Here is a 14,044-nt window from a genome sequence, read left to right as displayed (position 1 = left end):
TTCATTTCGAGAACACACCGCGATTTCAGGTCGCCCATTTAAGCATTCTGAACTTGCCGTGGTGCAAACTGTTGATAGCAGATGCCGCCGCGCCGACATGCGTCGGAAGGTTCACAGAATTACGCTCGGACGGTGTCTTTTCTTGTGTGGAACGTAGCTTGTTTGAACGGGGCCAGTCGGCTGTTCGATGTCGTCTCACGTACGCTGAAACTGTACGCAGGTACCACCGGCGTACACCAAGCATAACCAAGCGGTCACGGGTCAACATTACTCGAGAGCGGCTATTTTGCTGCGGTCTGGAAAGGCTGGCTGGGTCCCCACGCAATACATAATCGCAAGCAACTTTCTCACGTTTTCAGATAGTGTTTCTAACAATATGAACTTCGGTTTATCTACGTTGTCGGCCCGAGAAAATCGGAGCTTCGTCACGCTTTCGCGACTCCATGTACATGATACGGCAGCTGGCAGCAGCAGCAGCATCGCCGGCTGCTCCCGCAAGAACAAAAATTGTTTGTTTAGAAAAGTTTTAGCAGTTCAATGGTGCGTTATTTTGTACTACAAATAAAAAAAATGTGTATTTCGGACTACACTACACAAAATAATGACAATGGACCTTTTTCCAGTAGCGATCTGCGCATGCGCGGGCTGCTGGTCCGCCATTCTTGGCAGTAGCCTCCGGCAAAATAAACAAAAGGGCGCCCCCCCCCCCCCCCCCCCCCCCAGCTTTCTGTTTGGGAAGAGGCTATGCTGTCCAGAGCTGCGCGTTTTTATTTTTTCTCTTTCAACAGCTCGAAGTGGGTTCGTAAGTGCACACAAAAAGGGCTTTCTAGGGAAAGGGGCAAATACATTTGAGGCTGACACTGGAAGCACATACAAGCCAGTGGGGGAGTAACAAAAATGAAAAAAAGTAAAGAAAAAGGGGCGCTTCAACCACTGCGAATTAGTCACGGGAACGACGCCTGCTACGGTGACATTCACGTGAAAGGCACGGGTGACCGGTTGGTGCGGAAGGGGCTACAGTACCAGGATATTTTTTGTGGACGAGTTCTACGAAAGCTCGACGTTTTGTGGGCGTGCATTGCTGCCAATTTTAGTTCGGCGTGGCGGCCGCTAGGAGGATCGGTACTGGAAAAAGGTCCATTATTAGTGTTATGACGTCATTATGACGTCACGCGTGACAGCAGCCGTTGCCAGGGGGGCGTAACTGGTGCCACACACGTGGCAGAAAACGCTGCCAAAATTTAATTTCTAGCTGAAAGTTTTAAAAAATTGTAAGCACTTATTGTAATTTATAGTACTATAGTACAATAGCAAGGTAAACGCACCTGGTGTTCAGGTAAAAAAAAAAATATTTCTTTGATAACGCTGTACCACTACGAGCCGAGCCAACGTCACGCCAAGCCGACGCCTACCTTTTCGGCAGTTTTCGGGGCACATCAGAAACTCGGAAACTCCAACTGCATCAGTCTCTGCTGTTCTGGCGTGCCCGTTCCTTATTAGCGGTAACATGGGTGACGAGACCTATGTGGTTCAGCACTTCGGCTATTCTGCGAGGACCCTCGTCAATTCAGGTAAAATTGTTGCCGAATGGGGACATTTCTGATTCAGAAACTCCCACCTCCCCTCGCGGGAACCCCTGTGTAGATGCGACGCATAGGCGGAGCGGCGAAGGGACCGCGTTTTATAGCGCGCATAACGTTGAGGGGACTGCGTAAGCCGGTCCCAGTCGATGACGACGTTGGCGTACTTGTAAAGCGGCGTGGACTCTACGTGTTTGAGTCAAGCGTGTTGCTTCGCCGGAGAACGGCACACCGGTTATATGCGCAGCGCTTGAAGGAGAGGAAACCGCGAAAGAGAGCAGGGTTGCCACTGAGTTTGGAGTCAATTTCGCCAAACAACGAGCGAAAAGTCGCCGAGCTAGCTATTTTTTCTTAAGATTTCGCCAAAAATGTCGCCATACAAGATATCTGCGGCAGCACCTAAAAATAAACGCTTCTAATTTTGTATAATCCCTTAAAAATCAGCACTGTTCAAAACGCGTCGTCCGCTTCAAAATTCCTGGTTCTTCGACTAGCCATTAGACCGCGCCGCAAGGCTAGCCCAGTTATCATCATCAATTACAGTCCCTTCATTGCTTTTAGCCAAAGCCTCTCCTAACCTTTTTTCCTTCGTGTCTGGGAAGGCTAATACCGCAGGGTGTGGGGTAATGTAGCAACAGTTGCTGGAAAGGGTTAATAATAATAATAAACATTAAAATAACCGCGCCGAGGCACCACCTTTACCTTCAGCGCTACCGCTGAAGGCGTTGGCTGTAGTTTCCCTTATTTGAATTCCTTATGTGAGCTTATTCTTGTCATTGAGGCGTTATTAGTGAGTTCATTGAAGGTAGCACGACAGCAGTCTTACAGGAGACGAGCAAGAGAGTCATACCTCCTCACTGTGAACAAATAATCTCCACGTGAGCGTCGAGGTATACAATAAATGAACACGTAAGCAATGCAAAATGCCTTAACCAATATTTTTTATTGCACACGCACACCGTAAACAACGGAAAATACCTTAAAGCACACGAGCACGGCATGTCAACCTCGCGGCTGTAAATATCCACGTGACGAATGTAAAATGTCTTAAGCAATAGTTTTTACAGCACACACGCACCCTAAACAATTGAAAATGTCTTAATTAATGCAACCCCACCCCCACACACACACACAGCCTCTTGCCCATAAATATCCCCACGTGACCGCGAAACATTTTCAGTTGCATGGAAGGGACGGTATTCGTACATACTGCAAATGCAAGCCCCAGAGTATGTTTAAGTACGATTAATGCGCCATGCGTCAACTATGCCAATTATTCGGACTAAAGTTTGAGTTTGGGCTAAAAACAGCGCAGGGACGCAGGACGTCCCTGCGCTGTTTTGTTTTTCCGCGTTAGGCCAATGATGTATTTTTGCGCAAATGCATTGCAGCTGTCACATTCGCCCCGTACCACCCAGCAACAAATGGCCAAGTAGAACTCTGTTCTACTCTCTCAGCACTCTCTCAGGGCGGCGGATAAGCACAGCGACGCTTGTCCCACCCCCTTTTCGAATTTCAAGCAGCGCAACAGTGCAAAACCCCATGGACCAAACCCCTGCGACGCTATAGCGTTTCTGCGTGAGATGAGAACGCCGCTCACATTTTTTCTTCCAGAGCAAAGTGGCACACGATACACACGACCAACCGACGCCACTGTACAAAATGAAACTCAGTTCTTGACCGCAAGTTTCAGCAAAAGCCAGAATGGGTCCCAGCGACCGTGAAAAAAAACTTATTGGCCTGCGCTCATGGCTTGATCCAAATTGCCGGGATGACATGTACGCCTGCACCTCAACCTTTCAGCCGTCTTCGAGCAAAAGGCACGCCACTCGGAAGAAGGTACGTGTGTCACCACGCTTCGACAGAGCCTCATATCTCACCCATCCCAGCACAGACAGGGAAAGCGACGCCTCCGGCTGCGCGTGCAGTAGTCGGCTCCCTCCCGCTTTGGCCCCCCCCCCAAGCCACTTGACCAACGCAGGTCCACACGGCAGCGACGACCTCCTGACGCTGAATTCCTTAAAGTGTGTGTGTGTTAAAGGGGGGGGGGGGGGGGAGTATGTTGTGTCTATGCTGTGCGGGAATGCGACTTGCGAGGGTCCGGAGAGTTTCCTACGAGAGCTTTCCCTCGCCAACGCCATTCCAACAAAAGCAGTGCTCTTTTTTTTTTTTTTTTCCGCAATAAACCGCCTTTTGAGGTGCTCGCCCTCGTCAGCTCATCACTGACTGCGGGGAAACAGACCCTTTGCTCTTAGGCAGAAAGTTTGGTTTCTGCCCCCCCTCTAACCGCATTGGGGTGCCTGCTAGGCAGCCACCGACTAAAGCCTCTTCATCGGCTTAGCCGGTGAAGGGACTTTTCGACTGACACAGCATGTCGAAATAAAAATTGGGCCCATCTCCCCGCGAGGGGGACTCGAGTAAATGCGTCGCATAGGGTGTGGGTGTATTGCGTTAACGTTTAGTGTTTGGGGAGTTGGTGGTAGTGGATGCGTTGTATCAGCAGCTTCTTGACGTAGTTTGAATGAGTCAAGGATATAAGGCGCGTTCATAGCCTCCCATTCTGTGTCGGCTTTGTGGCGCAGTGGGTAGAGCACCATGTACATTGCGTTCTGCCCGCAGGGTCGAGGGATCGAAACCAGGCGCCGGATAGTATTTTTTTTATATAGTGTGGGTGCGGACTACGACTACGGACGTCAACGCGGGTGACATCGTGAGTTACTGAAATGCTCTGCATTTAAAAAAAAAGCGGTGGCTGCACTAGGACGGACAAGTACCCAAAAGCGCGCTGAAAGATAGCTTGCCGCGCGGTGCCCCAGCCGCGGCGGCGAAAGATTTTCACGATAGCCGTGACACCTGCGTACTATCGGCGTCAAATGAAACGCGAACACCAAAATATGAACCAGAACGTCCAAAATTTAAAAATACTGTTCGTAGAGTTCATGGGTTGCTATGTTTGGAAATCCAACTTTGTTTTTGTAACTGAGCCACGCTTGATTTTGGCTTGCATGGAAAGAAATCACGCTCTTTGTGTGTTCAGGTTCATATTTTCGCGTTCGCGTTTCATTTGACGTCGCTAGTATGTCCCGCTTTCCGCCCCCCGATGCCCACCCCCGTGCCTCGCCTAGACATGCGCATGCCTTGGGCGAAATGAGTCAAACATAGTCAAACAGCCCCTCGAACGCCGCTTCTCGGTCGGTTTCGACGGCAAAGCTTTGCACTGCCGTAAAGACAGATGGAGAAAGGGAAGCGGATGAGGCGGAGAGTCCTCAGCCAAAAATCGCCAGAAATTCGCCATGTCGCCATTCATGATTTTAGGTCACCACGGGCCTCTCAAAGTCGCCAATTTGGCGAAAAGTAGCCACCAGTGGCAACCCTGGAAGAGTGAGTACTGCACATTCGCCGGCCCTAGCGCGTCTGCCGCGGCTATGACGCAACACAGTCCACTTTAATCCAATCCAAGTCAATCCAAGGCAATCCAATCGAACCCAATCCAATGCCCCTCGCGAGAGAGTGTTCGCTATCGGAGACGAGAGGGGGTGAGCGGCGGAGAGCGCAGCTGGCGCGGCGAGGAGAATGGGGGAGGGGCGGACAACGACGACGGCGGAGGGACAAGGCGAGTGAATGAGATGCTCTGCATCTAAAACTAGTGTCATATATGTATTCAGCGACGGCTGCGCGAAGCCAGGGGGGGACACACACACACATCGGGCCCGTGCCCCTCCCCCCCGAAATGTTTCGTGCCAGGCTGGGGTGTGGTTTAAGTAGCCTGAAGAACCGCCCAACGTCGCCTGCAGGCGCGGAACGTGCAGTTTTAAGGACATTCTTGCTCATATAAAGCTGAAAACAAGGGCTATGTCAACGTCTGGTCCCTGTGCCCGCTCCAGATGCTGTACAAGTCAACATATACAGTAGAGGTGTGCACGGGCTCAGGCTTACCCGAAAGCCCGGGCCCGGCCCGGCCCGCGGGCCGCGCTCGGGCCACCCGACTTACTTTTCACCCGGGCCCGGGCCGGACTCTGGCCGAAATGTAAATGCTTCGGACCGGCCGGGCCGTCCTGACGGCCTGGGATGGCCCAGCACAGTGCAGAAATACTTAGGTTTTCTATGATATCACAGAAACTACATGTTGCTGACGCGTTAAAAGCACAGGAGGTTTCTTTTACATTCCACGGGACTTGTCGTTAGGCCCTGAGGCACATGTGGGCGTATGGCAAGCCGGTAAGTGTAAGAGATCTGCAACTGCATGTCTTGGGATGAACTGAGCAACACATGCGGCTCAGCGACACACCGCCTGGGGAAGTACAACGAATGACAATTCAGCGTGACTAGTTTCCACCTCTAAGTTAGGGTGAAAACAAATTTTCTAGATGGAACACTTTGAACTGCAAACACTGCTAGAGAAACCTGCGTCTCCGTCTCTTTTCTCTAGCAGTGCCATATTCAGAGTTGCGTTTCCTTCTCTGAGCCAACTAAAGTGAAGCTGTCAAAGACTGAAGTGACAATTCAACTTTAGTTTTGCTCTTTGTTTCGGCAGGAAAACATGGTGGCGAGCGTAGCTGGCGATAGGAGGTGGCCTGTGCCCTGGGGCGTCGCAGCCGGCAGACAAAGACGAAAGGAAAAGCGCAACAGGGGCGTAGGGTGGTTTAAATGCGCCAACAGCCGCTTAAACAGCAACACGTATATGATTGAAACTTCATAGATAAGCGATATGAGTAGGAATAGAACGCAGTGAAGCGGGAACGATAGCATGTGCATAAATGCACGCGCAAAGTATACTTTGCGTCTCGATAAAAACGACATCCCTATATACTCTTGAGAAAAGGAAATGTATACGGACGAAACAACAAAGCAAGTACACAGCCTGTTTAAACAAACACGAACCGGCTGGTCCCCTGGCATACAGGTTCCATTTCTGGATAGCACCCGCCGCGGTGGCTCAGTGGCTAAGGCGTTGCGCTGCTGAGCACAAGGTCGCGGGTTCGATTCCCGGCCGCGGCGGCCGCTTTTCTGATGGAGGCGAAAAGCAAAAACGCCCGTGTGTACGAGATTTCGGCGCACGTTAAAGATCCCCAGGCGGTCAAAATTAATCCGGAGCCCTCCACTACGGCGCGCCTCATCGCCTGCGTTGCGTCGGCGCGTTAAACCCTACAATCAATCAATCAATCAATCAACCATTTCTGGATAGCAATCGCAAGAATCAGGTTCAATTTGCCCAAGGTGACATAAAAAAGGTGACAGGACAAGCACGTGTCCTGTCACCTTTCTTGTGCCAGTCTTTTTGGCGCTTCAATCACGTCATCAAGTACTCGCCACCTCCCCCAGCAACAAGTTCTTCGTAGCCTGGTTGTTGCCTGGCTTCATCCAGGTCTGATCACCCAGGTGTCCCTGGCGTGAAATGTGAGTGCTTAGTGCACTGCCGTTTTGCCTGTGTTGCAGTGTACAACGTCTCCTTCGACTACCTGAAGAACTGTGTGGATATCCTCGAGACTGCGGTGTCTGAGACGGTGAGTGGCGCTTATCCTCCCCTTATAAGGGGCACTTATCTTCCCCTTCTCCTCCACTGTAGGATAAGGGGAAACCACTCTTTCCACTAGGTTGCACGTGCTGTTAAAGGGGCCATGAAGACAAAATTACAACTTTTTTCCTTCAACTTAAAGAAATAGCCTTTGCTAACTCAATCAGCTCTATTCCAGCCACGCAAGATGCTTTTTTAACACTAAAAATGCAAGAAATATTGAAAAACTTTCAAATTTCTCCCTGCAGTGTCGTAATGTGGGCAGGAGGGCCATATTTTAATGAAACAAACTTGTATTTCGCCTTCATATGGCCCCTTGAAACAGCCTTGCCTTTCGAGTTCTTCAAGCATGGTCTCTGAACGTAGCAGATTTTTAGGGCAGCGCAGACTGTAAATTCGTGGTGAAAACCATGTCCAACTGCACTGTTGTGGCTCTAGTGGCTCCATAATGACTTTTGGTCTGTAAGCCAGTTTGGATACTCCCTGGCATAACCATCCCAGTCTGATCTCGGCATTTCTGTCACTGGAGCCAAAAATCTCAGTCCACTTGTCCACTCAATGCCCGTTTCAACACATACTTTTAATTCTATGTGGAAAATAGTGGAATAAATGGCGCACTTGTGGCTGTAATATGTGGTAACCATGTACTCAGAAGAATTAGCCAGATTAGAGGTCTGCGATAGGCTTTCAAAGGAAGATGATCTTCCCATGGTAAATGAGCCCCCCCCCTAATGAACTTTTTTGAACAGACATTTGTGGAGGAGTTTTCCACGAAGCACCTACTATAGTAATCCCTCCAGCAGTTTGGCAGGTGTGAGGACATTTTTTACAGCTAAGCTATAAATGGCTGGGTTCCGACCAAACCTGTGTCCATCAGTGGAGCCGCATAGGGATAAGAATTTTCGTCTCAAGAGCTACTTTAAATTCCTGTGTAGCTCTCAATCTAAGGTTAAGTATCTTGAAAAAATTGTGCCTAAATCGGCCGCTAAGATGACTCCACTTACACCGAGTTTCATCTACTTGTCATAATTACATAGTTTGCAGTGAAGTTGTCAACGCATGAGCTCCTACAGGAGGGAAAGTGACAACCCCATGTTTTTCCACTAGAATAAAGTTTGAGTCCTTACAAATTTCGTTCAGCCGATTGGCTAGAACACATGCTCAGTCGCAAGTTACAAATGAACGTGTTTGGTTTCGTGCACTCGACCTGCCGTGGTGGCTCAGTGGCTAAGGCGTTGCACTGCTGAGCATGCGTGAGGTCGCGGGTTCGATTCCTGGCTGCGGCGGCCGCTTTTCTGATGGAGGCAAAAAGCAAAAATGCCTGTGTGTATGAAACTTCGGCGTATGTTACAGATCCTCAGGTGGTCAAAATTAATCCGGAGCCGTCCACTACGGCGCACCTCATTGCCTGCGTTGCGTCGGCGCGTTAAAACCCCACAATCAATCAACGGTTTCGTGCACTCCTTGGACTGTGCCCAGCTTCACGTGTCATCGTTCTCCACAGAGTACAAGGGCACTAAATTCTTTTTATTTTGTTATCTTTGTTAAACGCTGGCATTGAACAAAGAGTTTCTGGAAGTGAGAGAGGGACCCAAGAAGTGGGTGAACTTGAAACCCTTGTGCGCAGCTCAAGGACAAGGCACCTGCAGACCTGGAGCATCGCATGCAAGAACTTTTTGGTGAGCTGTCCACCAGCCTCAACAAGGACTGCGACAGGCTTCAGGTAAGGCATTTCGCTGCACGGTAGTGCAGGCGTGAGACGCGCTGGACTGCCTGCCGTGTGGAGGAGGCAGCGGCGCCCTTCTCCCACCAATGGAAGGGTGGTACATTGTTTTCGGATGCATGGACAAGATATCATGCCAGTTGTTCCTCTTGAGATTTTACTTGTTACAGTCTGATGACAATGTTTTTTTTTTTTTCTTGCTGGCTTTCCTAATGTCCCCAAAGTGCCATCTTCGATTTACTCTGATTTATACCGCTCGCTGTTTGCAGAACTTTATGAAAAACTTTCACACTGTGCAACATTCCGTGCCTTTCAGGGAAGTTGAGAAAGACTGGAGAAAGTTAAAAAATATGCCGTATTGGTGAAGGCTGTAGCTTTCTATCACTTAAAATATAGAATTGCAATCTGTTTTTGTTCATCTGCAATCTAGTTGTACGCACTATCAAAAGAGCTTAAGCCATCCGTGTGGTAACTTTTAGTCTCGATCTGCCGACGAATCCTGCTTGTTTTGCATACCCTTTGTGCTTTAAACTGTGAGGCTGTACTTGTTTTAGGCCTAGAACTGGGGGAGGGAAAAGTGCCAAGGCTTTCAGCAGCACAGGAGAGCATCATGCTGTGAGCTAGGGCAAGGCAAGAATGAGAAGTCAGGGAAGTGTCGTTTGTGTTACCTCATGCCCTTTGGGGCCTTTGAGAGGTAGGTTTGGGTCAAACAAATTTTGCCCTGGGTGAACACAATTAAACAGAGTTTGTCGGATTATAGCTCAGTTTTCGTGCTTAAGGCGTGAAATTGTGCTGCAGGTGCAAATGCGGAGTGAACTTGGATGCAGCCTGCACCTCCTTATACCATTTTCCAATGGAAAGTGCCCTTACTCCTTTCCCCTATCTCCCTCTTTGCACCCCTCTCCTTGGACGTAATCAGTGATTAGACAGTTTCAATATGCACGACCGCATGAGGCACTGGCTTGACCTTGGCTGAGCTTGAAGGTCAAAGTGATGTTACAAGGAATGAGCCGTTTTCTGGGTTTGTACCTGAAGTAATACAGGTTTCACTCCAAGAAGGCTGCACAGTTCAACCAAAGCTTAGCTGGGGACCCAACCCTTTGAAGTGTTTTGTGTCCTATATTCACAACTGTCACAGTTAAAGCGCTCCCATTGTTTCTTTCTCGGGGCACGTATAGCCCAGGAAACAGGCACTTGGTGCTGTCATACCGGCTCATGAGAGAAACTCCCTTTCATATCCATGCTATTTCCAAGGTGACCTCTGTTTCAGTGATTACCAAATAGATCTTATGAGCTGTGTGTGTGATCTTTCTGTGCTGTTGCATGACTACCAGACCAAATTAATGCACTGCTATGGATAGAGGAGACGATTAAAGACATCTCTTGTTTCAGTGTTTCCCGTATATTTGTCTAAAAACACTCAATGCGATTAAACAGATACTGGAGGTAGTTACGAAAACTGCTCAATTACCTTATTAAGCCACAGTGTAAACTATGTATGCCGTACTGTCAGTTCAGTCACCCGGTGGAAGTGTTTTCTTTTTTCTTTTTGTGAGAAAATCACTGTCAGCAGCAACATTACCATTGCACAGTCCTCCTCACTGATCTGTGGACATCAGCTGTGACGACACGCTCAAATTTCATAGAACTACTCAAGATTGTGAGCTTCGTTAACCTCTACATTATAAGCTGTCCAACATTGAACAAAACATCCGTATTACACGTGAAATGAGGGTGAATCGAAATTTTGACGGCTGAGGCAGCTCCAAATGACCTTACAAGCCAGTGTGGCCTCGTTATGGTGTCTGGAAGGGGGAGTGTGACGGGCGCTGTAGTCGCGCCATGCTTGGGTGCTGCACAAAACGCGAGGAAAACCTTACCAGTCCGCTAGGGGTGCTGCACCAGGGAGGGGAGCGGCCTTGGAAGGGTTCTCGCCAGCGTCGTCGGCGTTGTGCTCACCTAGCTCTCAGCGTGTTGTGCTGTGGATGTTGTCTGTTTTGTTTTCGGTATAGGCTGTGTGCACGCACCGTATTTATCGTCTTGAGCGTACGTTGTGCGTTTTCCTTGTTGTTCTGCATTGTCAGAAACGTTACGAAACCTTCAAGCACATCATTTCGCCGAAGCCACGCACAGCAAGCTTGTATTTGTTCTGGACGACGCCTTTACAATGTTTTTTCTCATAGGAAAAACTTAATGCGTTCAGCATGAATGATTTTGTCGCTTCTTTAACTCTTTCGTTGCGGCGGAAAAATGGCCTATTTTGAGTGCTTCCAGAAGACATTTTTTTTTTCTCTTGAGCCACTGGACACACTTAGCCTTGCTATGCCTGAAATTGTAGCTCATAGATTGCTCTTCCAAACACAACGCAGCAGTTTTGTTAAAGGTACAATTACTTACAGTTTATTCGTCAAGTAATCAGAAAAAAGCCCCCAAGAAAAGTATACGAAAAACACAAATCGCCAATTTTACCGAGACTAAAAATTATTTCAGGAATTTTAAGATATACAAATTGTTCCTGTGTTCCTTGGCTGTGATTCAATATATAAATCAACAGTGTACACCGTTTTGTATTTTTGAGGGCCCATCAACGTAGCGGAAGTGACGGCTGTGCCACGCCGCGAAGGCACTGAAGGGTGAGTGAGTCTCTGTAAAATGTGCATCCAAGCATACTCTTTTGTGTTCTCGCACAAAATCCTTATCAGTTCGGTGGTAAAAAAGAAGAAAAAAAATCCAGCGCTCTCGAGAAGCGTCGCGCATCGCCCTGCAGCGCTAATCTGACACGAGTGCCAGGTTATCCTGAAGGTGATAGCGCGATACGGCGCGGTGGATTTGGCAAAATATCCTGGCCGTATGTTGTCGAGACCCTAAACAGAAAAGTAAAACCGCAGTCGTCAGATAAGAAGCACATTTTGTTTATAAATACAGCGCGGAGTCGCAACGAAATTACCTGCCAGCGCTTGTTGAAGTGCGAGGCACTTGAACCGGAGCTTCGTCGTCCAAACTGAGATCTGAATATCCCACATCGTTGCTTGACCCATCACTGCTGCTGGAATCAGAAAAATTGACAGCAGGAGCTGAAGTGCTTGCTACAGCAGTCCGACTGTGCGGAGCGCGGCGCGAACCCGACGCCATTTTCCTCCTAATCCCCTCTACCTTCGGTTCAAATTTCTCTTGCTACACCGCCACCACATGTGACACACAAACAAACGAAACCACAACTGAAAGAGAAGTTGCCAATGAACGCACCAGATGGCGATAGTTATCTGTGGAGCGCGGGTTTTAGATTTTGCAGGAGATTTGAAATCATCGGAAGCCGGCTTCCGATTACCTATGGTGCCGGAGTGAAAGAGTTAAGCAGCCTAAAATTCGACCAAGTCGGTTGTGAGGCTAACTGTAAGGCCCTAAGTAAGGAAGGAGTTGTGCAGAGACAGCGGCAAAAGCATGTGATTGATTGATTGCGGTGTTTAACGCGCCGACACTGCACACGCGATGAGGCGCGCCGTAGCAGAGATTGACGGATTAATAGAGATCCGGATAATTTTGACCACCTAAGGATTCGTAATGTGCGCTGAAATCTCGAACACACGGACTTTTTTGCTTTCCGCCTCCATCACAAAAGCAGCCGCCGCGCCGGGAGGCAAAAGCATTTGAAGCTTCGGAGATGCCAGTAATGCGCTTTCAAGTTGACGCACTTTGCATGCTTTTTTGAAGTGTATGCAAGAAATAAACTGGAACATGCCCTTCGAATTGCGCTTTTGTGTACTTATTTTTTAGGTGTGTTCTGATTCCCAGCAAACTTAAATGTACAGCAATTGTTTCCCTGACAGTTACTATTGTAAACGAGTTTTCTTGGATGTCAGACAATTCATTTTAAAGAATTGTACATCAGTAACAAATGAAACGCGAAAAGCAAAGTTCAATCATAGGCCGGGAAAGGTGATACTAGCCCAGCTTATTTCCCTTGGAAGGCGCAAAGACTGCTCTTTAGAAGTGTTATTCAACATCACTTGTATTCCTTCTCTATAAGGTAGCGTTTCTTTGTGTGCATTTGTATTGTCTTGTTCACGTTTGAAAAGTGCAGTACTGAAAGTTGCGCAAGTTGGTGTCCGTTCATGATGAAAAATAGCGCGGAAGGAAGACCGACAGCATGACGCACACAAGCTAGCTTTGTCTGAGTCATGGCGCCTCCTCTTCTTTTTTGCGCTATTTTCATCATTCTGTATGCGTTCACGTTCCAAGCTTGTCCGCATGCGCACGAAAACTGCCCTTGCCGCGATATGGCAATAAAATATTGTCGGCAGTTACAGTGCACCTGGATCAATATCTAGGTGCAGTTAGTGTTAGTGATTGTTAGTGATTGTTAGTGATTGACTGCATTGAACAGACAGCCGTTCTAGCTCTGGACCACTAACATTGTTAGTGATTGACTGCATTGAACAGACAGCCGTTCTAGCTCTGGACCACGAACGGAGCTCGTCTGCTTAGGTGCTGCATAGCCGAAATACGCGAAAGAACGGATGCAGCAACGAAGCCGCCTGCACGCAACATGTGTCAGCACCAGTTCCAAATTACATTGTCCTGTCAGTCCTGTCTTCATTTAAGCAACTGCTTGCAGCCTTTTTGCACAGCATATATAAAAAAACACAAATCAAATTTCCGCCTATCAAGGGTGATTTTAGAAGAAACGCAATACCAGCCGCCTGCACTCCGTACTTTGGGAGGCAGCGTATCGGCGGTAGCGCTAGCTCCCCTCCTCCATTGTGGCGCCACCTAGGAGGTGTAATCGCTGATCTGTGCAGCCTCTCTGTTCCGCCCGTCACACTTCCCCGTCCAGACACCATAGCCTCATTACAGTAGCTTGTGAGGGCTGTACAAACTGAGTCTCGTAACTTCTGCAAGGTAGTGCAATAAAGGATTAAGTTCTGCACGATTGAAAGTTGGGAAAGTTGGTTTCGATACAACATAGAAAAAAAGCAAGGAAAAGATGATGACACAGAATAAGAACAGGCAGACAGGAAGCGTGTCGTCCGGTTTGCTCTTATTCCATATTGTCGCCTTTGCTGCACTTTTTTTCTATGAAGGACCATTTGTATTCAGCTGCATTACGCAGCAAGTAGCAAGGGTTCAACTGATTCACTGCAGTGTTACCCTTAATTTGTTATTTTACACTTCAGTAGTACTGGTCAGTTAGACAACTTGCCCGTCAAAGCAGCAGGCTGCAAAATT

General features: G+C 48.3%; 2 protein-coding genes across 6 annotated transcripts in view; one reads left to right on the top strand and one right to left on the bottom strand.

The window, feature by feature from the left end:
- Nucleotides 1-14,044, bottom strand: part of LOC144155851 (uncharacterized) — a 1,021,707-nt gene that overhangs the window by 182,552 nt on the left and 825,111 nt on the right. The gene's annotated exons all lie outside the window — the stretch shown is intronic.
- Nucleotides 1,241-14,044, top strand: part of LOC144155847 (uncharacterized) — a 28,525-nt gene continuing 15,721 nt past the window's right edge. The window contains exons 1-3 of one of the 2 annotated variants that reach the window (XM_077687527.1): nucleotides 1,241-1,571; nucleotides 7,017-7,084; nucleotides 8,723-8,818. In XM_077687527.1, coding sequence (XP_077543653.1) covers nucleotides 1,508-1,571; nucleotides 7,017-7,084; nucleotides 8,723-8,818 — 228 coding nt within the window. In that variant the 5' untranslated portion in view covers nucleotides 1,241-1,507. The remainder of the gene's footprint in view (nucleotides 1,572-7,016; nucleotides 7,085-8,722; nucleotides 8,819-14,044) is intronic. The other variant, XM_077687528.1, reaches the window with a different exon arrangement.

This window comes from Haemaphysalis longicornis, unplaced genomic scaffold, assembly GCF_048455015.1.
Source record: "Haemaphysalis longicornis isolate Haplotype H1 unplaced genomic scaffold, Haemaphysalis longicornis Haplotype H1 scaffold_1, whole genome shotgun sequence".
In the NCBI taxonomy this organism is placed as follows: domain Eukaryota; kingdom Metazoa; phylum Arthropoda; class Arachnida; order Ixodida; family Ixodidae; genus Haemaphysalis; species Haemaphysalis longicornis.
This window is presented reverse-complemented; position numbering and strand designations above follow the sequence as displayed.